General features: G+C 46.6%; 1 protein-coding gene and 1 long non-coding RNA gene across 2 annotated transcripts in view; one reads left to right on the forward strand and one right to left on the reverse strand.

Annotated features, from left to right (window-relative positions):
• The window catches only part of LOC131816366 (acid-sensing ion channel 2-like), a 252,203-nt gene that overhangs the window by 220,491 nt on the left and 7,091 nt on the right, over positions 1–24,621 (forward strand). Inside the window, exons 4-7 of the mRNA XM_059149050.1 lie at positions 18,449–18,599; positions 20,469–20,525; positions 21,962–22,115; positions 24,233–24,324. Coding sequence (XP_059005033.1) covers positions 18,449–18,599; positions 20,469–20,525; positions 21,962–22,115; positions 24,233–24,324 — 454 coding nt within the window. The remainder of the gene's footprint in view (positions 1–18,448; positions 18,600–20,468; positions 20,526–21,961; positions 22,116–24,232; positions 24,325–24,621) is intronic.
• Positions 1–24,621, reverse strand: part of LOC131816369 (uncharacterized) — a 65,615-nt gene that overhangs the window by 32,729 nt on the left and 8,265 nt on the right. The window lies entirely within an intron of this gene.

Below are 24,621 nucleotides of genomic sequence, written 5' to 3' on the forward strand. Positions count from 1 at the left end.
CTCTGTTTTCCACATGTCCCTCCTGACAGATAGCTCTTCCCTTCCGCACCCATGGGAGACAAAGGCTTTAAGGCAGTTGTCAAGAATTACCACAGCCCGGAGAAAGGACCGAGAGAACGGGAGTGATTCATCAAGAAGACGTATAAGCCGATTGGGCAACTCGTAATCAGAGCTGCTTAGCTACCCAAAGGGATAGCAGGATAAATTACAGCCAGAAGAATTAACAATTACAGGCTTGACATCTTACACTGTGAAGTCATTCCAATCACCTGTCACTGGGCTTTTAAAGTTTAGGGGGAAACATTTGGGGGTGCCTGACTCTGCATTTATATTTTATTTTGAACAACTGAAGGATGTGTTCCTGGGAAAGATGGTGAGAGAGATATTTATAAGTGAAATCTTCTCCTTGGGTTACACTTTCAGACCCTTTTTTTTCCCCAATCCTATTTGATTTCTAGTAGATAATGGCTCCTAGCGCTGGCTTTCTATAACATGAGCTGCACTCTTTCTCTCTGCCCCCTAATGTCTCTGTCAAGTAGCTAATGATTCAAAAATGGGCGTGGCGGCATATACACTTAACTGACATTTAAAAGACCTGGCCAAGCCCTTTCTAAAAATTAGGGATCCTTGAATAATTAAAATAACCCCTTCTGTGCCTAAATTTTGGGTGCCCCTTGCATATTGGGTTTTCTTAAGACTCTGGACTCTTCTGCCAGTGACAAAAGACAAAATCTCTGCTATATTAAGCACCTGCTCTGTATCACATAAGCAATGTGTTGGATTCTGTTCAGACGTTATCCAAAAACTCTCCAGGACAGAGAATAATATTCCTAGTTCACAGACGTAATGGATACTCAGTGAGGTTCAATAACTCACCCAAGGTCACTAAGCCAGCAGGTAGTAAAGCTGAGTTTCAAGTTTAGAATTTCTGACTGCAAACCCATAATTCTTTCCACTCTCCATACAATCCCCAAGTAAGATGCCTCCCTGTGGGCTTCTCTGGATGACCCCAGAGATAAATCAGCTTACTAGCGTGCTTAAAGAAGCTCCCAGGAAAGGACAAAACTTGAATCCATGGGGCTGTAGACAGTGTGATGGTTGACTCCATCTATGGGATCAGGCTGTCCCTCACAGGTGGCAGGGCAGTACCCCAGAAGGAGGGCTGGACAGGGCAAGGGATGAGGAGATACCTGTTCAGTGTGGGGCATGACCAGGAGTCAAAAGACTTAGGTGCTTGTCCCAACCCTGCCTTCTACCTGTTAGATGATCTCAGGCAAATCATTTTGCTTCTGTGAATCTCAGTCTTCTCCTCTGTAAATTGGGGATAATATGCCAGTCCCACCTAGAGAGAGGAAAGTAAGACCCACCGTGGCGCATCCTGAGACAGACAGGAATCTCCTAATAGGTTTCTGATAGTAAATGGCTTCTTTTCAGTGGCAGCAGCCATCACTGGAATTAGACCAGAAGGGCTATCTTGGAGTGGGATCTACAGGACAATGGTGCAGGACTTCGGCATCAGACTGTCCAAGTCTGAATCCCGACTCCTCCACTCACCAGGAGCGAGGCCTTGAGCACGTTTCTGCATGTTTCTGCCTCCGTTTCTTCCTCTGTGTACCAGGGATAACAGTAGTTCCTCCCTCCTACTAATCAATGCAAAACGATGACCAGAGGGTCTGTTCAAGCTTCCCCCCTTCCTCCCCTTCCCACCCTCTTTCGTGGTGGGAAGATGCCATCTCCCCACCCTCAAGCAGGTTGGCCAAGGGCCTATGGGACAGTCTCCTGGAGCCCCACAAAGATTTCAAACAGAGATTATTTGTTCCTCTTTGAAAGGCAAGCACCCGGGACTTCCTCGTGGGCTGACAGTTTGCATCTGCTCGTCTGTGATGTTCCCCTTGCAGAGGAAGGTTCAGTTCAAAGCCTACTTTATCAGAGCAGCAGGGAAAAACATCTGAGCATTTTGTAGTTAAGTCAATATTGCTTATGATTTCTTCTGAAGCTCATCTGAGGCAGGAAGAGGGAAGGGGGCGGGCAGCATCAAATCTTGAGCACCAACCCCAAGATAGACCCTATGCACATATTAACGCGGCAGATAAAGCACTGACACCTGTAGAGAAGTGTCTCGTGCCCACGGTCCTCCAGAGCCAGGATGTGAGCCTAGGTCTGACTGAGCCCAATCCAGACTGTGGTCTCTTGGAAACACAGGAGAAGGGACTCTTACCAGCCAAGGTGCCAACCAAAGGCTGCCCTGTCTTACTTCGTGGCTCGAGCACAGGGGCGATTCTGCTGGGAGGCAGGTGGGGATCAAGGATTTGCCACTCAGTTTAGCCCCATGCTCTGGGAAGTTTTCCCAGCAACCACATTCAGTATAAAGAGAACCTCAGCGGGGGGCTTCATGGGTCTTTTGCATGTTCTTGTCACAGTCCAAGGCTGGGCTTCAGGCTTTCGGTCAAGGTCTTCTCCCTGGGTGAGCAGGGTTGGCCTCCACAGTTTCTTCCCTAGCCTTCCCTTGAGGTTCAAGGAGTCCTCCCCCATCCGGGGACCACAGGGCAGGGCAGCAATGAGCAGGAGACCTTGGCGGGTGGGTCCAGAGAGCTCAGGTTTGAGGAATCCCCGCCCTTCCACCTAAGCCAAATATCCAAGAAAGGGAGGTTCCCCCTGGGCGTGGTCCCAAGCTGGAGCTTCTGTTGTAAGCCAAACGTCGTGGTAGGTGCCTCAATCCGCATGCAACTTCATTTCATACTTCCTCCAACACTAGAAAGGGGAGACAATTATTCCCACTGTGCAGGTGAGGAAACCAAAGACTCGTTCACTATCACGGAGAGCCGTGCAAGACAACCAGCTCTGCCATACAAAATTGCAATCATTTAGTGGAAAAGATTTGCCGTATGATTGTAGATCACTCCGACCTGTGGGATAAATATGGCTCAGTGTGTCAGAGATGGTGGCATTTGTAGGGATAGTGGCAAGGAGGCATAGTTTGAAGGACTAAAAGATAGTGATGGATGGGTTTCTACCATAATAATGAGCCCCCCCATGAATATTAATTATTTGGGGAATTATGGACCACAGTGTGGTCTTATAAACGGCCCAGATACGGAGCAGGTACACCTTTTTGGCAAATTACATAAGATCCAATTAAATGGGGCTCCAGCCAGGCTGAGCTGGAAAGATCAGACCTGAGAACTTGGCCTCAGGTCTTAGAGCCGAATGGCTCAAGGGCAAAGTCTCACCCTTCCAGAATCCAACACTGTTTTATGGCTGTAACCGTCCACTGCCCCCACTGAAAAGCCACAGGAAGGAGGTGACAAAAGATGGATTTTATGGCCACTGCTTGGTGCACACAGAGCCTCCCTGCAGGGCCATATGAGGCCGGGAGGGATGCAGCTGGAGCCTTATTCATGCTGTGTCACAAGCCCAGGGAGGACATCCATCCCCGTGTCTGAGCATGCGCTCCGGATTGGTTCTGCTCTGGGTCCTTGCTGCAGCAGTGGGGTTCTACACAGAAAGGGTGGTGGTGGCCCATTCTGACGCCTTTGCAGGGCCTTCAGAGGCCTCCAGGAAGAGGGTAGACCCGGTGTTGTTCCTGGGCGCCACTCAGGGAAGCTGCCCAACACCCCCCTAGAGAATGCTTGTGCAGGTGAAGGGAGCCACACATTGGTTGCTGCTGAGAGTCAACAACATCTGGGAAGCATGGTGGGGGTGGGTAACTGGCCCCATGCTGGGGGTTTGGGGGTGTGGGAAGGACCACAGGAGGACTGTGGAAGCCAGACCTGGGTAGGTTTGCCTTACGGTTAGCCCACCCTACTCCCAGCACTGACTCTCTGGCTCCCAGCCTAGGTAGAAGTTACCCTGAGATGATGGGCCACTCCCCCCAACCCTGCCCCCACCCAGATATATGAAGAGTGGATTTTGAAAGGAGCCAACACAGTCGCAAACGCATTGAGGTGTGTTCCACTTTAAGAAAGACTGCTAAGTGAACATTTCAACCTGGACCCAAATTCTGTTTCAAATATACCCATTGAAAAGAGCAAGGTCATAAAGGGCCCCCACTCCAAAAGAGATTGTGAACAGAGGCCAATCTGTAAAGGGAAGGTATCTGAAGGGGAAACAGTGGGGTGACGGGGATTGAAGCTAAACGGTTAGCCAAGGAGTGAGTGAAGCCCCAGGTGGGATGGCAGTAGAGGAAAACAGACTGCTCAGGGCTGCCTGTGCACTCTCTGGAGGTGACATTCACACTTTAGTCCCTGAGAGTGGAACCTCCTGCTGTTGTGCAGTGCACGCTCTGCACAGCTGTCCATAGCAGTTCTGAAAGTCCAATTCAGCATAGAGGGAGGTCAGTCTACTGGCCTCTTCCCAACTCCTCTGTTGATGGTACTTGAGGGTGGAAGCTGGACTGGGGTTTTCTTAGGTGGAAATGCAGCCGGGGCGGGGGGGGGGGGGCGGAAGGGAAGAAGAGGAGGAGGAAAAAGAAGAAGAAGGAAAATACAGAGCAGAGATGCAGTCTGGAACCCAAATGGCCACTTTCCAGCTTACAGAGCTGAGAGTGTGGGTCAGAGAAGGGGCTGGGCAAGCCAGGACCCCATAGTTCTATACTCTAAGGACCCCAGCAGCATTGACAAGCCAGGAGGATAACCTGCCTGGGCCCTAGACAGCAAAAGACAAAGAGAGACATAAAGCAATAGCCTGGTCCAGGGTTGGAGGGACCAAAGAAACCCCAAAGAAGGACGGGCTCTGCCTACAGTGGCCTATAAATGGCCTAGCCAGGCCTGTATGCCTCCAAGCTCATTCCTCTGGATGAGTCTGCCTCCCCACCTGCATCCCAGCGGCACTTTCCCTCTCCCTGTTTCCACCAACAAATCATGCACCAAGGTGAACTGCAGAGAGCACACTGCCCGTGCCGATGGTGCCCGTGCCAGAAGATGGTGTCCAGATGAAAATGTGATTATAATGGTGGTTGGCATGCACAGACACATTAAGAACACTCTTCTGCAGAGACAGCTCTTATAGCAGCAGTGGAGGGGAGGGTGGGGGCGGGGGGATGGTTAACAGGAGTCGCTCCCCACTAGTGATGTGTATTTGTTGTGTGCACAGGACTCCCAGTAACGATCATGGAGAATTTTCAATCACTCAGGCCACTGAGCAGCACAATCCCTCCTGACACTAACCCATATGTTCACCTTGCTACCTGTCTGAGGCCCCCCTGCCAAGCCAGGCCTTTCCTTTCCTCTGTGCCTTTGCCCAGGCAGTTCCCTCCACCCCAAACATCCTTCCCATTTCTCCTCTGCTCGATGAATTACACAGTCTTCTCTGACTCAGCTCAAAGGGGACTACCCCTTCCATAAAGTCTTTTCTGAGCCCCTCCTACTCTGAGTTGGTCTGGCCATTCTGTCCTCAGTGCCCTCACTACCTCTGTACGATGTCCCCCATTATAGTGCTTGCTTTGTTATGCATATCTCTGTTCTTTCCAGACTGTAAGACCCATAGTCATAGGAACCACATTTCATTCATTGTCATAGCCTGTTTCTGACAGTGTTCCTGGAACAGAATAGGTGCTAAGTAAATGTTTATTGGACACATGGAAAGTGGATGGGTGGGTCGGTGAATGGAGAAATGGATGGATGAGTGGATGGGTGGGTGGGTGAATGTGGGTAGATGGATGGATGAGTGGAGGGATGAATGGAAGAATGGATAGATAGATGAGTGGAGGGGTGGGTGTGGATAAATGATTAAAGGTATGAATATATGGACGGGTCGTGTAGGTAGATGGATGAATGGATGGGTGGGTATTTATGGATGGATGGATGGTTGGATGATTGGATGGGTGGGTGTGAGTAGATGGTTGGATGAGTGGATGGGTGGATGTGGATGGATGGATGGATAGATGGATGGATGGGTTGTTGGATGGGTGGATGAGTGGATGGGTGGGCATGGGTAGATGGATGGATGTCTGAATGGATGGATGAATGGAAGGATGGATAGATGGATGAGTGGAGGGGTGAGTGTTGATAAATGGATAAAGGTATGAATAGATGGATGGGTCGTGTAGGTAGATGGTTGAATGGATGGGTGGGTATGTGTGGATGGATGGATGGATTGTTGGATGGTTGGATGATTGGATGGGTGGGTGTGGGTGGATGGATGGATGAGTGGATGTGTGAGTGTGAGTAGATGGTTGGGTGAGTGGATGGGTAGATGCGGATGGATGGATGGATGGATGGATGGATGGATAGATGGATGGATGGATGGATGGATGGATTGTTGGATGGGTGGATGAGTGGATGGGTGGGTGTGGGTGGATGGATGGATGAGTGGATGTGTGGGTGGGAGTAGATGGTTGGATGAGTGGGTGGGTGGATGTGGATGGATGGATGGATGGATGGATGGATGGATTGTTAGATGGGTAGATGAGTGGATGGGTGGGCTGGGTAGATGGATAGATGTCTGAATGGATGGATGAATGGATAGATGGATGAGTGGATGCGTAGATACAAATAGATGGATGGATAAAAATGAAACTGCAGAGGGTGTCTGCCCATGAAACCAAAGCTGGAAGGAATCTTAGAGAGCTTCAGAGGCATATCTAGAGCCAGTACGGGCCAAGGTAAAAGTCGTGTTGGAATGAGGCAAGTTAGAGTCTTTCTTTAAAGAAACTCTCTTGCTGTTTAACATAAACAACTCACCATTTTCTGCTCTTATTGTCTCCCACTCGTAGACATTTTTGCAATGGATATACCTGTTTATATTGGTCACAAACCATGGGTAGTTCACTTTTCAAATTGATGGTTGTTGCTAGTCAAAGTGCTGCAGCAGCTGCTACTACTAGTTTCCAGACAGCACAATGAAGAGCTCTATGTGTGACCTTGGTGCAGGATCGGGGCATTGCTGAATTCTGATTGGGTGACTCCTTCTCTGATCCAAACAGTCCAAACACCAGTCAGGGATGCTCCACACAAAAGGGCAGGTTATGCTTACTCTTTTTGCAAGGAAGTCACATTCTGTATTTTATATAGTATACAATAATTTGCCCAGCCTGAGCATTTATCTGATCTCTGTGACTATTCAACAATGAGTAGTTTTTAGGTGTCTACAGATGAAGCCTCCCCAAATACATTTCCTTCAGTTCCTATTGCAATCAAATGGCAGTGTTTAGCTAAGTTCCAAGACCACATCTGTGATTGACTAGTGATGTCTGCCATGTACCCAGAATGGGGGAAGGAAGCAATCACCTGGTTTGCAGATGAAAAAGCTAAGTAACAGCAGAGCCAAGATTCCGATGTCTCCTGGCCCCCAGTCAGGAGCCTTGCAGTTGGACAGACCTGGGTCTGCATCCTGCCTCTGCCACTTCTCAGCTGTATGGTGTTGGGCACGTTGCCTGAATTTGCTCATCTGTAAAATGGGGATGATCGCATTTAACTGGCAAGGTTATTGAGAGGATGAAACTGTTTAATGAGTCTATGCACTGTTTCCCATATGGGGGTCTGAAGAACACAGGCTCCCAGCTCTCAATTCTCTGCCCCAGCCTCCACCTACCCACCCAGGAATTGTCTTTGGCCTCTGGATCCCACTCCCTGTGGCCAATCCTTTCAATGTAGGTAGTTGTTAAAGGTGCTGCATTCCAATTCCATGACCATAGCCGCTTAAATGCTCCAGTCCTCCCAGATACACAATGATGGCATGAAAGTCTGCACATAAGGTTGCTGTGGGAATTCAAAGATTCAGTACAAAGAAGGTGCTTCGTAAGGATTCAGTAAATATCAGCTATGTCTATACCATCAACTCATCTACAGTCTTTCGGGCACATAATACTTCTTCTGGCAGGGTCACTGTGAGGCTCAAGAGAGACGATATTCTTGAAAGTGCCTACTATGCGGCCTGGCACATAGCAGGTGCACTCAAATCGGCACGTGTTCTTACTGCTCAGTCACTAGACTTTTGCTTCTTCCCAAGGCCACCTCTTCTGCTTTCACCTTGTGAGTTGAACTGTCCCTAAAGCCAGCAGGGCTGGGGGATGGAGCTCCCTCCCTGCTTGGGTGCTGCCTACAGGGACACGTCTCCCCTGAGACCCCACTGCTGCCTCTGTGACTGACTGATCAGTAGATTTGATTTTAGTATTTTATTTGATTTTAGTAGTGTTTAAAAGGAGCGCAATATAATCCTTTGCGAACACATTAAATCATTCTGCAGGATTCAATAAAAACATCAAACTGAAAATTATGTCTCAAAAGCAGACTCTGAGTTCCCCTCCATCTGGGTGGGCAAGGCAGAAGTTTGCACTTGGCGGTGGGAAGTAGAACGATGAGGGGGAGATCACAGGGCCTGGCCAAGAGGAGGGGACCTCATGGTCACCTGCTCCTGGAACGTGGGACCTCTCAGAGCACAGTACACTTAGAGCCCTGCCCATTACAGATGAGACAGAATCTCAGAGAGGTTGAGCAGCATGCTCAAGGTCACAAAGGAAAACCTGCCATTGACCCGTCCAGGATTTGGTTTGGTGCTGAGCCTGCTTCAGTGCAGAGCCTATGGGGACCAACACGGTGGACCCTCTGCTCCTGTGTGACTTGGAGAGGGCAACCCCTTGCACTCATCCTCTGTGCTTAAGCTAGGAGAAAGCAGGAAGGGGCAATTCATTTGATAAACAAGTATGAAGCATGTACTATGTGCTGGACCTTGTACTAGAAGCCTGAGATCCAGGGGGCAGGGAGAGATATGGATACAGTTGAAGAGGGGATGCCAATTAGGACAAGCATCTGGGACCAGCTGCCAGACTGCCTGCCACCTTGAATAAAGGACTTCTATAGGTGCTTCCTTAACCTAAAGACAGCGAACACGTGTTAATACTGCACCGGTACAATGGCTATTCTCATCTAGCCCTCAAGGAAACCCTATGAGTTGTAAATCATTAGTTCTGTTTTGCAGATCAGGAAGCTGAGGTCCAGAGTAGTTAGGCAACTTAGCCAGTCAATGATGCGCTGTGTTCTGCCCACATAAGATAGGCCCCCGGGAATTTAGGGACATTCCTACGATGCTGGCAGAAGCAAGGCTTCGGCAAACGGGAGCCCCATTTTATTCCCCTCTCCAGCCCCGGTACGCCCACAGCAGCATCCCAGCCAAGGCCTGAGTGTGGGCTGCAGACAGACGGAAAAGGCCAGGGAGCTTGGCCAGGGAGCTTGGAAGTCGCTGACTTCCTCCCTGTTGTTCAAACTGCAGACAGGCCCATGGGCAGCTGCGCTAACTGCAGCGCCACCTGGTGGCACATCTCGGGATCTCTGGGCTGGGGGACGCTGGGAAAGCCAAAGACTGAGGAACAGCACAGGATGTCCCCAGGCAGGGAGGCAGAAAACACAAGCTTCTCTCTCTATAGTAGAAACGACCGCAGACAAAAGCCTCAAGACAGCGGAGCAATGAAAGCCAAGCATCAGAATATTCAATCACAAAAGTGCTGAGTTCTTTGTTCAGTTCATAAATTCCAGCAATTATCCAAAGCCCCCAGTTCGGTGGCATAGTGGAAACACATGGTAAGGGAGGATGAGATGTCAAGTATACGCAAGAACACTTCAAGGCTCCATTCTGGGCGACTCTCCTGTCTCCCAGCTCCAGACCCCTAGATCCAGTTGCTTGGCATCATCTGGACTCAGCAAGAGTCCTTATCCTAATAAACCCAACTCAGAGTAATTCGACCCCAAAAGGGCAGAGATTGCTGGTTACAAACCTGTAGGAGAGTAGAGGGGGAGCTGAGCTGTTTGGTGCATGAATGAAGGGGCAGAGAAACATGAGGGTGTTTATTAGGTGAGATGGGGCTGGGAACTAAGTCTCGGTGAGCACCTGCCAGCTGCGGGACGCTGATCTCATTTGAGATGGGAATTACCAAGGTCATGACAGCTGGCCCAAGAATGAGTGGGGCTCAACATTCTGTCTAGCTCCTTTCACTGCCTCTAATTCTTCTGGTAAAAGTATAGGTTTAAGGTCTATAATTAGACATAGGGACGTAAGAGACCTTAGGAACCATCTCATTTACTGCACACCCCATGCTTAAATTGCTCTCCCCATCCCAGCCAGGGATTCATGTCGCTTCTGCTTGAACACCCCTCAGGATGGGGAATTCACTCTCAAGACAGTGATTTTATTACTGAATCATGCTAGTAGGTTAGAAAATTGAGCCAGAATTTATCTTTCTTTAGGATGAAAGTCATGCATGTCATGTGCCTACCACAGAGCCTGCCGTATCAATAAACATTATCATCGTCTTCATTTCCTTTATTACCACTATTCTTGTATCTGTCTTTCCCGTGGGAAGCCAGAAAACAAATCTCATTCTTCCCTGAGACAGCCCTTCAGATATCTGAAGACAGTGCTTCGGGGTCCCCCTGAGGCTTTGCTTGCCCGGGATAAACAAATACTCCAACCTACTTTCAGATACTCATTGGTAAGCAAGAGTCGATGCTGTACAGGCAGGGATTTTCCAGCTGCTACAGTGTGTGAGTCTTCAGGAAATCTGATGGCACAGACAATGAACCAGACACAGCAAGGTAGTGGTGGTACCCAGGTCATGACCTCTGTAGCAAAAAGGAAGTGGTTGATCCTGAGCAAACGAGGGCTGATCTCCATCAGAGCTTTACCAGCCACACTCTTGGTTGAGAGTTATGGAAACCTGTTCCAATAGGAGAAGAAGAAATGAGCTACCCCTCCAGAGTTAATTTATATCACTTTAGACCTTAGCATTGCCAAAAGTCAGGATTATTTTTTCCCAAAGCCAGTGTATGTGTTTAATGATCCAATACTGAGCAACATAGGGGCCCCAATCCATTCTAATCAGACAATAATTCCTACCCCCTACCCCAATCCCCTAAACTTCCCTATTTATAGATGGGAAAACTAAGGTCCAGAAGAGAGCAGTGATTTACCCAAGGTCATACAGGAAATTTGTGCAAAAGCCCAGTCAACTCGTGACTTCCAAAAAGATAAAAGAGTAAAACAAACCATGAGAAAGGAAGAAGAAAGAAACCATGAGATTAAAAGAAAAAGGCTCTGAAAAAGCACTCCTTGGAGTGTTTCTCCCTCCCTTCCTCCCACCAAGTTACTCTAGAGGCAATATAGCATGATAATCACAAGACCAGAGTCAGAAATTCCCAGGTCCATCTGCTGGCTCTGCCACTGAGTAGGTTCATGATTTTGGTCAGGCTACTTAACCTTTCTGATGCTCAAGTTTCTCATTAAAAAGTGAGAACAGGAGCATCAAACCTCAAAGGAGTTCTGTGAATGTTAAATAAAGTAAGTATAGAGGCTTTCAGTTCCCAGTCATGGTGGAGCAGCTTAGATCAGACAAACTCTCCTGAAAATATCAATTACAAACTCTACACAAAATATTTTAAAGCTACAATTTGATGGCACTGGGAAGAGACGAAAAGCAGGTAGAAACTGGAAGATACACAGCCCTTGAAGAAAGGGAACCACACAGAGTGAAGCACACACTTAATTCACATGACCTCCCCTGGAAGACATGCCAAGTTCTAAGGGAATCCTGAGGATAGAGCTCAAGCAGGAAGCAGCAGCCATTGCGTTAAGAAGTCAGAAGTAAGAATTCAGGGTTGCCTGAATGTCTAAAAACTGGGAAAAGAAATCCTAAAAATGATGGCCCCTCTCCCAGATGGGGAGCCCCCACATTTTTATATAGACTTCCCTAAAGTTCTAGCCTGAACTTCAAACTTCATAGAGATGGAGAGAAACTCCAAGAAGCTCAGGAGAAAAACACCGGTTGAAAGAAATGGGAAGTAATTTCAGCAGGTGCCATTTGGGGGATGGGAGAGACAGACTTGAAATTCAAGTCCAATCAAGTTGGAGAGACTTAATAAGCACCTCAGAACTTCCACTGAAATCCCAGAAGAGTCATTCCTCAGGAGTTAAGATCATATCTCAACACAAAGAGCTATAGTCCAAAACTAAAGGCAAAACTAAAATATGCCCATCTATAAACAAAACCTAAACAGAGCCTCCACGAAATCAACATGATTCACCATGAACTTAACTGCCTAGAACCCAATACTATTCAATGGAAGATAACTGACCCAGAGTCACTATAAAGAGTTATTCACAATGTCCAGTATATAATTAAAAAGGACTATGTCCCCATATGTAATCAAAATTATGAGACATGTAGAAAAAAGAAGGAAAATATAAAAAAAAAAAAACAGTCAAAACAGATCCACATATAGACCATGTTGGAATTAGAAACAGCAACTTTAATATAACAATAATGAGCATGTTAAAAAATTACAGAAAGATGTAAATAATGAGAAACTTTTAGACAAGATATGAAAACTTCTTTTAAAAGGTCAACCAGATGAAGTCCCAGAACCTAAGTCAGGTTCGGTGGGGTGAGGAGGTTCGGAGTCGACGACTAAAGAAAGAATTCTTAAGACGTCATTGGTGCAAAATGGTGGTTTATTAAAGCACGGGGACAGGACCCGTGGGCAGGAAGAGCTGCTGCCCCGGGTTGTGAGGGTGGGCATGTTATATACCCCACGGTTGGGGGGAGGTGGTGAAGGAATGGGAGATTTCGACAGAGTTCTCACATGCTAGGGAGGGCCTACAAGGTGCCGGGGGGAGTCTTTGCCCTTATGGCTTGATCAATGTCATCTTTAGGTCAGGCACTAACATCAAGATAATTGGGGGATTCTTGGTGGGGCATTATGATCTGGCTATCATTTACATTCCTTTCTACCCCAGTCTCCTCCAGTTTATGGTGGGAGGGGGACATTAGGGCTTCAGGAACCAAGAGTTATTTGCCTCTGGAAATTTGTGCTATTGATAAGGTAACCTCCCTGTTTAGGTCTCTAGGACATCTTGTAGGGCAAGGGAGATTCCTGTTCTGCAGGATTGCGATCCCTGCAAGTTAACTATTTATCATTTTATGGCAGTCAGGGGTGCCTGAGGAATGCTACACATATGGAGGGGAACGGGTGAAGAGGGGGTGCAAGGCGCCAGCTTTTGCTTTGTCCTCAGCCAGCCTCCTGCTCCCTCATCAAACCTACACCTGAAATATATAATTACCTGAAATAGAAAAACTATTGGGATTATCAGAAGACTGGAGAGAAAACAATAAATAAACACCAGACTTGAAGGCAGGTTAACTGAAATTATTCAAATGACACACAAAAAAGAAGAAAAGAGAAAGACTGATAAAAGTAAACAGAGCCCCAGTGATTTCTGAAACAGTATTAGGCAGACCAACATACATATAAATAGGATCCCAAAAAGAACAGAAACAGAGAATGGAGGAGAAAGAATAATTGAAGAAATATTGTCTAAAAATTTTCTCAATTTGTTTAAAAGCATCATTCCACAGATTCAGGAACCTCAGTGATCTCCAAGCAGGATGAACACAAAGAAAACCACATCCTCGTATGGTACAGTCAAAATCCTAAAAACAAAATAACAACAACAAAATCTTTTTTTTTTTAACAACAACAAAATCTTAAAAGTAGTCAGAGGAAAAGAGGCATAATACATAGAAGGAAGCAATGACAAAATTATGACTGATTTCTCATCAAAAACAACAGAGACCAGAAGACAGTGGAATATCTTTGAAATGGTAAAAAAAAAAAAAAAAAAAGACACTTAACAAGCTGGAATTCTACACACAGCCAAAATGTGTTTCAAAAATAAAGACAAAATTAACACATCTAACAGATAAATAAAAACAGAGACTATTTTCCACTAGTGAACCCATACCAAAAGATATGATAATGTTCTTCCACTTGAAGAGAACTGATAGCAAATGGAAATTCAGATCCACACAAAAGATAATAAACAGCAGGGGTGCCTGGGTGGTGAAATCAGCTAAGCATCTGAATCTTGGTTTGTCTCTGGTCCAGATCTCAATGTTACGAGATGGAGCCCCACATCAGGCTCTGTGATCACCGTGAGTCTGCTTGAGATTCTATCTCTCTCTCTCCCTCTGCTGCTCATGCTCTCTCTCTGTCTCAAATAAATAAATAAATCTTTTTTTTTTTTTTTTTAGTGAAAATGGTATATATGTGGTTAAATTTGAACATAAGTTTTCTTTCCTATCTTAACTTCTCTGCAAGTCAGGGGACTACTGAAGGGAGAAATAGTAACAGTACGTTGTAGTGTTTATAACAGATGTAAAATATGTGACAGCAATAGCATAAAGGACAGGAAGAGGTGTAAAAAGAATTATATGTTGTGGTATTATATGAATTCAGAATAGATCTGATAAGTTAAGGGAGCATCTTGTAAATCTTGGAGCAACATCTAAAAATAATAATAATACAAAGAGGAATAATTAAAAAGGCTATAGAAGAGAGGGAATGATTTATGAAAACAATACTCAGTTAACCCAAAAGGAGTAAGGGAAGGTAGAACAAAAGAAGAAATAGCAGTGGAGGGCAAAAAAGAAACAAAGAGCAAGATAGTAGACTTCAACTCAACCATATCCAGAATGATATTAAATATAAATGGATTAAACCCTCCAATTAAAACTCCAAGATTGTTAGATAGGGTAAAATAGCAGCTGTTTACAGGGGATGTACCTTAAAGATAAAAATATTCTGGCAGGTTAAAAGTAAAAGGATGGACCAAAAAATTAAAAGAAGAGGAAAAGATAAGTAAGCATAAGAAAGCTGGTATATCTATATATATATATACAAAGTAAACCTCAAGACAAATTATTGCATGTGATAAAGAGGGTCGTTTCACAATGACAACAGAATCAATTTCTCAAGAAGATATCATGACGTTAAATATGTATATGCCCAATGATAAAGTTTCAAAAACACATGAAGCAAGAATAGATGGACCCAAAGGGAGAACCAGAAATATCTATAGTCATAATTAGAGATTTGAACACTTCTCTCTCAGCAACTGATGAAGGATGAGATAAAAATTCAGTGAAGACATAGAAGATTGGAGCAACACTATCCAACAACTTGACCGAATTGCCTTTTATTAAACACCTACACCAACAATTACAGAATACACATACTTTTCAAGTGTACATGGAACATTCACCAAAATATACTATATGCTGGACTATAAATCAACCTCAGTAAATTTTATAGGAATGAAACCATGGAGAGTATGTTTCCTGATCAAAGTATAATTACATTAGAAATCAAAAACAAGGGGCACCTGGGTGGCTCAGTGGGTTGAACCTCTGCCTTCGGCTTAGGTCATGATCTCAGGGTCCTGGGATCGAGCCCCGCATCGGGCTCCCTGCTCAGCAGGAAAGCTGCTTCCCCCTCTCTCTCTGCCTGACTCTCTGTCTACTCGTGATCACTCTCTCTGTCAAATACATAGATAAAATCTTTTAAAAAAAGAAGGAAATCAAAAACAATAAGGAAAAAGAGGTAATACAAGTTACCAATATCAAGAATGAAAGAGAGAATATCACTACCAATTGTACAGGCATTTAAAAAATGTTAAGAAAATATTATATACAAGTGTATGCTAATAAATTCAAAAACTTAAGATTAAATGGACAAATTCCTTGGAAAACAACACAACAAAAGCAGCACAAGAAGAATTGGAGAGTCTGATTTTCTCTAAATCTACTAAAGGAATTGAATTCATAATTAAAAAGCATCTCACATACGCACACACACCCTATCACCAAGTCCAGATGGCTTCACATTTAGGACAGGAATGATACCAAGTCTACACAAACTGAGAAAATAGAGAAGGAAACACTTAAATGTTTTATGAAGTTAGCATAACCACAATACCAAAACCTGACCAGGACAGTATAAGAAAAGTAAAATAAATTCACTATCATTCATCAGCACAGATGCAAAATTCCTCCACAAGACATTAGTAGGTCAAAGACAGCAATAGATAAAGAGGATAATAAATCATGACCAAGTGGGGCTTTTGCCAGAAATGCAAGGTGAATTCAGCATCTACAACTCAATCAGTATCATTCATCTTATTAACGAAATAATGGAGAAAAATCGTGGGATCATCTCAGTGGAAACAGGAAATGCACTTGTCAACACTCGACACCCATTAACGATAAAAGTGCTCAGCAAACTAGAAATAGGAGAAAACTTTCTCAATCTGAGAAGAGCATCTAAGAAAAACACATATGTCTAACATATTTAATAGTGAAATAATGAACCCTTTCCTCCTACAATCAGGAACAAGGTAAGAATAGCATCTCTCTTCCATTTTTTTCCAATGTTACACAATATACAGTTTCTGGCCAATGCACCAAAGCAGAGGGGGAAAAAAAGAAATAGAGACCAGAACAGAAGAAATAAAATTCAGCAATAAAAAGGCATAAACTACTGAGACAAGGAAGAACATGAATGAATCTTGAAAACATTCTGCTGGGAAAAAGAAGGCAGACACAGAAGAGTGCATGCTGTACGCTTCTATTTATATAAAATCCTAGAGCAGGCAAAACTAATTTATGACAGAAAGCATATCGGTGATGGCCTGAGGGTTGGGAGGGGACTGCAAATGGGGACTTCTTGGGGTAAACAGAGCTGTTCTGCACCTCGAATAGGATGATTATTACCAGCGTGTACACACTTGTAAAAATTTATTAAGTTGCCCATTAAAATTGATGCATTTTATTATATGTAAATGACATCTTAATGAGGGATTTTAAAAGTAGGAAGATTATACACCATTCAGAAAATAAAAAAGTAAGCCACAAACTATAGGAAGTATAGAGACATTATTCTCAGGCCACATATCTGAAAAAGGACCTGTACCCAGAACATATGGAGTCTCTTACAGTTTAATAATGAAAGTAAAAAGTTAGCAAGTTTCTTTAATGGGCAAAAGACTTGAGAAGACATGTCACAAAAGATAATATATGAATGGCCAATTAGCACTTAAAATTGTGCTCAAGATCATCAGTCATCAGAGAGCTGCAAACAGAAATGACAACGAGATATACCTACACCCCTACAAGAAGGTCTATAATTAGAACTGTGGACGAAATCAATATTAGGCAAGGAGGCGAAGTCACTAGAACTCTCATTCGCTCCTGGTGGGAATGAAAAGTAGTTCGACCACTGTGGGTAATAGTTTCACAGTTTCCATACAATTATCCCCAGACCTGTCTTATGAATCAGCTATTCTACTCCTAGCCATTTACCTAAAAGAAATTAAAATACCTGTCCAAAAACTGAACTGACTTGTACATAAATGTTAATCAGGACTTTTTCATAATCACCCAAAACTGGAAACAATCCAAGTGCCCACCCTCAAGTAAATGGCTGCAGATTGTGGTGTATTTATACATGGAAAATTATTCAGCAACTTTAAAAAATGAACTAATGCACATGACCATGTGGATAAATCTAAAACGTGTTGTTGAGCAAAAGAAGCCAGGCACAAAGAAGAGCCCAGTGTAGATTTTCATCTATATGAAGTTTGAGAACAGACAAAGCCAATCTCTATGGTGATAGAATCTATAACAGAGACTGGCTGGGTGGACGGGGGTTGATTGGAAAGGGACAGGAAGGAACTTTCTGGGGTGATTAAAAATGCCTTGGGTCTTGGGTCTTGGGGCACCTGGGCACCTCAGTAGGTTGAGCAGCTGACCCTTGAGCCGCTCAGGTCATGATCTCAGGGTCCTGGGATGGAGCCCTGTTGGACTCTGCACTCAGCAGGAGTCCACTTGAGATCTCTCTCTCCCTCTTCCCCTCCCCCACACTCATGTTTTTCTCTCTCCCCCTCCTAAATAAATAAATTTTTTTAAAATCTGAAGTCTAGATTTAAGTGATAGGTATACAGGTGTACACATTTTTCAGAATTTGTTGAACTGTGCTCTGAAAACACACGCATTTTATTGCTCTTTTATTCCTCAGTTTTTAAAAAAAAAGATAGGTATAAAGGAATTAGCTTGAGGCTTAACACATAGTAAGGCTCAGCTATTAGTTTCCCTCATTCTTCACCTTTCCCGTCTCTAGTAGGTATGTACCGTAGGCATGACAGCATTCTATGGTCACTGGATCTCTGAAAACAAAAGTGACATTTTCCCCAAAGAAGTCGGTCCTTAGCATGACCCTGGAGAGTTGCTCTAGTCTGGGCCATGGATCAAAAATAACACTGATTTGTGTTATTTCTTCCTGGACCCTCCTGCAGTCCCTAAACCTAGGTTTAGACTCTCAATGTCCCCAGCCAAGAGGGTAGAATTTAGTTGGGTCATTCCAAGGGACTCGAGATGACAAACTCGGAAGTAGAAAAACAAGGGGCATGTGTAAGAGACTTTGAGATCAGCATTTCGGGGAGGGTTACAAGACAGGAAAACTAGGATTAGAACCCGACGCTGAAAGCCTCTGAGCTCAGTGGAGTTAGATCGTTACACAGGAGATGCGCAATAATTGTTGTTGACTGAATAAGTGAATGAGTGAGATACTGGAGCTGTCCACGCTGAACCTCCAGGGCTGACTGCTGCCCCCACCTTCCTGTCTTGCAGCTCACATACCTGCCCCCACCCTGGGGCGAGTGCCGATCCTCAGAGATGGGACTCGACTTCTTTCCTGTTTACAGTATCACCGCCTGTCGGATTGACTGTGAGACACGCTACATTGTGGAGAACTGTAACTGCCGCATGGTCCACATGCCAGGTCAGTGCCGGGGGCAGCCTGGGACCTTGTCTGCACTTGGCGCCCCAGTGGGAAACACTGGACCCACTCCACGAGGATCCACAGAGATGCTGTTCTAAGAAGGCTAATATTTGATCCCAAACACTTGGAGCGCAGATAGAAGCATCCAGACTAGCAACCAAGGCAGCATCCTGGTGTCCAGTAGTGTCCAGATGTTTGAGGAATGTTCCTTCCAGTGCTCAATATGTGTGCTAATTGTCTGCTGCTGTTACCTCCTAGAGTTTAGTGTCCAGGCATCTGAGTGCTTGCAGTGCTTGAATCCTCGTATGGTACCTGTTCAAACACCCGGGTGTCTATTGCTTTCATCCAGATGGCTCATTAGAGAGGGTCAGCTAATCAGACACAGAAATGCAGGAGGTGAATGGTGGGAGGGCCAAATCGAGCATGAAGAGTTTGGTTTCTCGGCAGAGAAGGAAGAGTGACAAGCGGGGGGCAGGGACATTGGCTTCTAAGGCAGATTCCTCCATTCACCTGCTGTGCAACCAGACACAAGTTACTCAGCCTCTCTGTTCTCACCTTCATTATCTTAAAACACAATCATTAGTTGTTATGAGGATAAAATTAGGCTAAAATATAAAAGTGCAAAAGTCAGTGGTCATTGTATTAGCACATGGGGAGAGGAAACCAAAAGTACTATTGACTGATGACCTACTATGTGTTGGAAACATCACTGTGATATTTCATGGCCACTATTTCATAGTGTTATCATACTTTTATTAATCAGACACTTAGTTGTCTGTTTTAGATCAGACACAATTGTCTTCTGTTATAACCAATGCTGAGAGGAACACGATTCTAGCCCAATTCTGAATTATTTCATCAGTAATCAACAATTTTCCTAGTAATGTAAATGGATAAGTGTTAATCTTTGAAATTGCCTCTGAGGCTCCCAGAAGACAGAGCGAAAGGGGAAACATATCAGTTAAATTGTTACTGCTGGAAAGGAGGAAACGTATCAGCTCTCAGCTCTTGAAAAAGGTGTTCATGGACATAGTAAAGAAAGGACATTGTGATAGGTTTAACTTTAGCCCTTGGAAGAAAAAAAAAAAAAAAAAACCAGAAAAAAATGTGGAGGTGTGTCAGGATTTCTACAGAAACCAAAGAGAAGAATGGAGCACTGTTAAGTGTTGCCCGCCTGGTACTCAGATGGGGGCAGCAGCCAGTGAGGTCCCCCCATGGGACCTGAGCCAAAAGCAAGGAGAAGACTAATCATTTCACTCATGACACTCTTACTGGCATCTCGGTTACTAGTGTGGAATAAAGGGCAGAGCAAGAGGAAACTTAGAAAGCAGCCCTTGTTGGAAGGAGCTCTGACCTCAGGGTCAGACTGGACTGGGTTCAAAGCCCACCTCCATTCCTGCTCCTTCTGGTGTCCTGGGAATGCAGGATACTGAAGCCTCAAGTCTCCCACCAGTAAAACAGACACAGTGTGTCCTGTTTCAGGAGGTACCCATGTGAGTTATAGGCAATGATGCGTGCCAGATGTGGCAAGTGCTTTCCACCACCTCTCTGCTTTCAGCCATCAAGGCTTTCTCACCCATCACCCACCTGGGCTGGCTAGACCAGCACAGCAATCTGGGAGAATAGGCAGACCCTATTATTGCCTACCCAAGCTCAGAGAGCAGAGCAGATCCAATCCCTGGTTCTGGGTACACTGCACCCCAACTGCCCTCAGGGAGCTCTGATCTGTGGTTCCCTTCTGTGGAGGTTCCCCCTCTGAATGCTTCCTGGGGACGCTAGCCCTCCTGGCCACAGGATGCGTGCGCCTTCCCCAGCCCAGGAGGAAGACATTGCTGCCTGAGTACCTCTCCCTGTGTCTCTTCTTTGCAGGGGATGCCCCTTTCTGTACTCCTGAGCAGCACAAGGAGTGCGCAGAGCCTGCCCTAGGTCAGTACTGGGGGACAAAGGGGAGGGGCTGAGATTGAGACTTCAGAGGCCATCTTGGGGTGGGAGAAATGGGGTAGATGGGGAGTGGAGGAGGAGGAGAGGCTGACTGGGTGGCGGGCGGGCGGGGCACTGCAGGGACAGGAGAGGAAGGTGGAGAGGAGGGAGCAGAGAAGGGTGGGGAGGGAACAGACTCAGGGATGCAGACGAGGGATGCAGGAAGCAGATGAGGGCTGACCAGGCACTGGGGGAGAGAATGGGAATAGAGGGGTGTGGGTAGAGATGGGTGAGGCTCAGGGGAAATGGAGAGCACTGGGGAACATAAAGGAGAGGACAGACATGGAGAGAAGATGGACAGTGGGCATCTGGGTGGACACCGAAGGAGTTGGGGGAGAGAGGAGGAGCGGCCAGCGTGTTTATCTCCCTCGTCCAACCTCCCACTGGGGCTTGTAGTTTGGAGTAACTGCTGGATTCCCCCACTGGAAAACTTTGGGTGTGGGAGACCCCACCAGCCTCGGGTGCGGGAGATTCTACATCCCCAAAGCTAGACCCACTCCACCTGCCTGCTCTCTCCAGACCTGGGAAGTGATTTACAATCAAGACAAGCAGAGAGGGAGTTTAATTCATAGAGACTCCATTTCATTCAGCAGCTGTACCTGCTGGAGCTAAGCCGGGATCTCTCTGGACTCCTGTGTCTAGATGCTTCCAGAAGGATGGGAGTTGGGGGGGGGGGGTCACTTAGAGAGAGTGGGAGACTTCTGACATGTCCGAAGACAGCTCTCTTTGGAGTATGGATTAGAGAAAACCCGTGGGTAACACTGCGATGATCAGAGAGATGGAAGGAGAAAAGTGATGTCTTTAGCCACCCTGTCCTAAGAGGAAGGGGGAAGCTTGAAGGAAAGAAGCATTCCTGATGCAGGGAGATTGCTTCTAGGGACAAGAATTGGGGATCTTTGCTTGTGCCCTAACCCAGCAGGCAGACAAGGCTACCTCTGGTTAGGAAGGAGCCATAGAGGGACTACCACAGAGCCCTGGGTTTCAGAGAAAATGGTCTCCCACATTTGCCCTTGGCTGGAGGCCCACTTTGTGGATGAGAACACTGAGGTTAGGAGCAGAGAAGGCGGCTTTGGGAAGCTGAGGGCGCCAGGCCTCCCTGGGAGCCCGTGCTCCAAAAGTGGGACCTTTTCAACAATTTTTAAAGGGCAATGTAGCAATAAAGGATCAAAGGAGAACAGGACCAAGAAAAACATAAAGTGGGCACTTCTTTTTATGAGCGTTCCCACTCTCACCAACCTAGAGCTCGAGCCCAGCTCCCCTTCTCTCTGCAGCGCCCCGCCCCTCTCTGACCGGGGAAGGCACACCTGCCGGAGCCCCGCCCACACACCTGCCGGAGCCCCGCCCACACACACGACTAAGCCCCGCCCCTCTCTCCCCTCCAGGTCTGTTGGCGGAGAAGGACAGTAATTACTGTCTCTGCAGGACACCCTGCAACCTGACCCGCTACAACAAAGAGCTCTCCATGGTGAAGATCCCCAGCAAGACGTCAGCCAAGTACCTCGAGAAGAAATTTAACAAATCAGAAAAATATATCTCGTAAGCGAAGTGGGCATGGTGGGCAGCGGGGAGAAAGGAAGGGTCGAGGAGGAACTGGGGGCGATTTGAGGAAGAGGGCAACAGGAAGCAGTCGGCGCCCTTTGGCAGACATGAATTGAACTTGGCTGTGGGACAAGCTCTGTGTTTAGGACTCAGAAAGCAAAGACAAAGATGGTTAAGACGGAGCACCCTGGCCTTTAAGGAGCCTGAAGGAGTTTTCCAGGGAGGCCTTGCGCATTCTCTTACATTTGCCGGGAACGCTTTTTCTCTCACACTTTACCTAGCTGGTTCCTCGTTGTGCAGGTCTCTGTCTCAAGGTCATCTCCTCAAACCCCTGAATGAATGCCCCACCCTTTATTTTTCTCTCCAAGCACTCTGGTGTTTTCCTTCAGAACGCTCGCCCAAGTGTGTAATTCCATATTCGTGTGTGTGTGTGTGTGTGTGTGTGTGTGTGTGTTCCCCACTAGACTGAAAGCCCCCTGAAGGCAGGAAGAGCCTTTCCTTTGGTTCTGTGCTGGAGAGTGCCTGGCACATAGTTGGTACTCCAAAAATGTCTTCTAACGGAATAAATGAATGAGGTCCATGGGAGAAGAGGTGTGCCAGGCAGAGGCTGAGCAGAAAGGATCGGCACAGGGCAGACAAGGGGCAGGCCAGAGAGAGCCAGGGCAGGCCATGTGTCACCTTGTAGGTGGAGCTGGCCATGCGGTGGGGGACAGGGAGAGACTTTCCCCGGAGACAATAGGGAGCGTCCAAAGAGCTTTGAGTGGACGAGTGACAGCCTCAAATGTGTATTTTTGACCGCTACCCTGCAGCAGAACTTTCTACACAGATGGAAATGTTCTGAGTCTGTGATGTCCCACACGGGAGCCACTAACCACATGTGGTTCTTGAGCATTTTAAATGCAGCCTGTGTGACTGAGGAGCTGAAATGTAACTTTTTTTTCAGTGTGACTTCGTTTAGCAGTTTTAGGAAGATTCCTCAGGCGGCAGGTGTACAGGACAGATGGGAAGCCAGAAGAAAGGGTTGGAGGCTGGTGGGGGCAGGTGCCATTACCCAGGCAGGGGATGGTGACCCTTACTTTGAGTGGTGCCTCTGGGAGCCCTGCAGAGGAAAGGGGATTTGCATCTCTCTCCCCAGCCACTCTCTCCTGCCAACACTGCTGCCAAAGCCCAGCCTGGGGCAGCTTTGGCTCGGCAAGTTGAGAACAAGGGGCACCAAAGCTGTTGTGACCAGCAATGAAGGAGACGGCCCCGCTGTTGAGCACATGTTCTGCCAGCAGCGATGACTTTTCCTGCCAAGGTGTGTCTTGTTAACACACCTGCCTAAAGGAGCAAAAGGGAACCCCCAGCCAGATCTAGATTTGCTCCCTAAAATCCCTCCCTGATCCTGGCAGTTGACTTGGCAGTGCTAGAGTCGGGGGCTCCCACTAGGAGAAGCTTGTAGTAAATCCAAGTAGGAAGACACCTGGGTGGCATGGTTGGTTAAGCATCTGACTCTGGGTTTTGGCTCAGGTCGGGATCTCGGGGTTGTGAGATCGAGCCCCGCATCAGGTTCCACACTCAGTGCGGGAGTCTTCTTGAGATTCTCGCTCTCCCTCTCCTTCTGTCCCTCCTGCTCCTCTCTCTCTCTCTCTCTCTCTCTCTCAAATAAATAAATAAATCTTTAAAAAAAATCCAAGTAGGAACTTGGGTTGGGGAGGCTTTCAGGAGTGGGTACGGGGTACCCAGGAGGTCAGGAGGCTGAAGCAAGGCCAAAGAATGAAGAGCTTGTTCAGAAAGTACTGAGCTCCCCTAGGGGTAAGGAGCCAGGCAGACTCTTTGGGGGCGCAGAGATCTGGACATCAGGCAAGACTCATGGAAAGGACACAAAGAAGGGACAGCTGAGGGACAGAGGGGCAGAGCTGATACGTGCCTCTTGTCTGTAAAGAGCACTGGGCTGGGAGTCAGGACTCTTGGTTCCAAGGCCAGCTCTGTCACCACCCAGCTCTGACTTTGGGCCATTTGTCGCACTTTCATGGGCTCAGCCTCACCCGCTGTCAAGGGGAAAGCTGTGTCAGGTGGGCCGTGTGGCCCCTGAGGGTTCTCACCATGTATGGTCCTGAATATTCCCTCTGCAGAGAGAACATCCTTGTTCTGGATATATTTTTTGAAGCTCTCAATTACGAGACAATTGAACAGAAGAAGGCATATGAAGTCGCTGCCTTACTTGGTAAGTCAGTGTCCATTACTCGAATTCCCACAGGTCATGGTGGGGCGTGGGGAATGGGGTGGGCAGTAGGGTCGGCAGGCAAGCGGGTAGATAGATACACTTGTGGAAGAGTCTGGCCTTTTCGTGCTCTGATTACTCTCTCTGTCCCAGAATGGGAGGGACTCCGGTGTGGTGGGCGCGTTCGTCCCAGTTCATGCCCCAATGTAGGCCTTAGTTTCTCCATGGACACAACGAGGCAAGTGAGCTAAAAGGTCTCTTGGGGCCTTTCCAGCGCTGCCCTGTTGGATTCCGTGGTCT

The sequence above is a fragment of the Mustela lutreola genome, chromosome 15 (genome assembly GCF_030435805.1).
Source record: "Mustela lutreola isolate mMusLut2 chromosome 15, mMusLut2.pri, whole genome shotgun sequence".
NCBI classification, from domain to species: Eukaryota; Metazoa; Chordata; class Mammalia; order Carnivora; family Mustelidae; genus Mustela; species Mustela lutreola.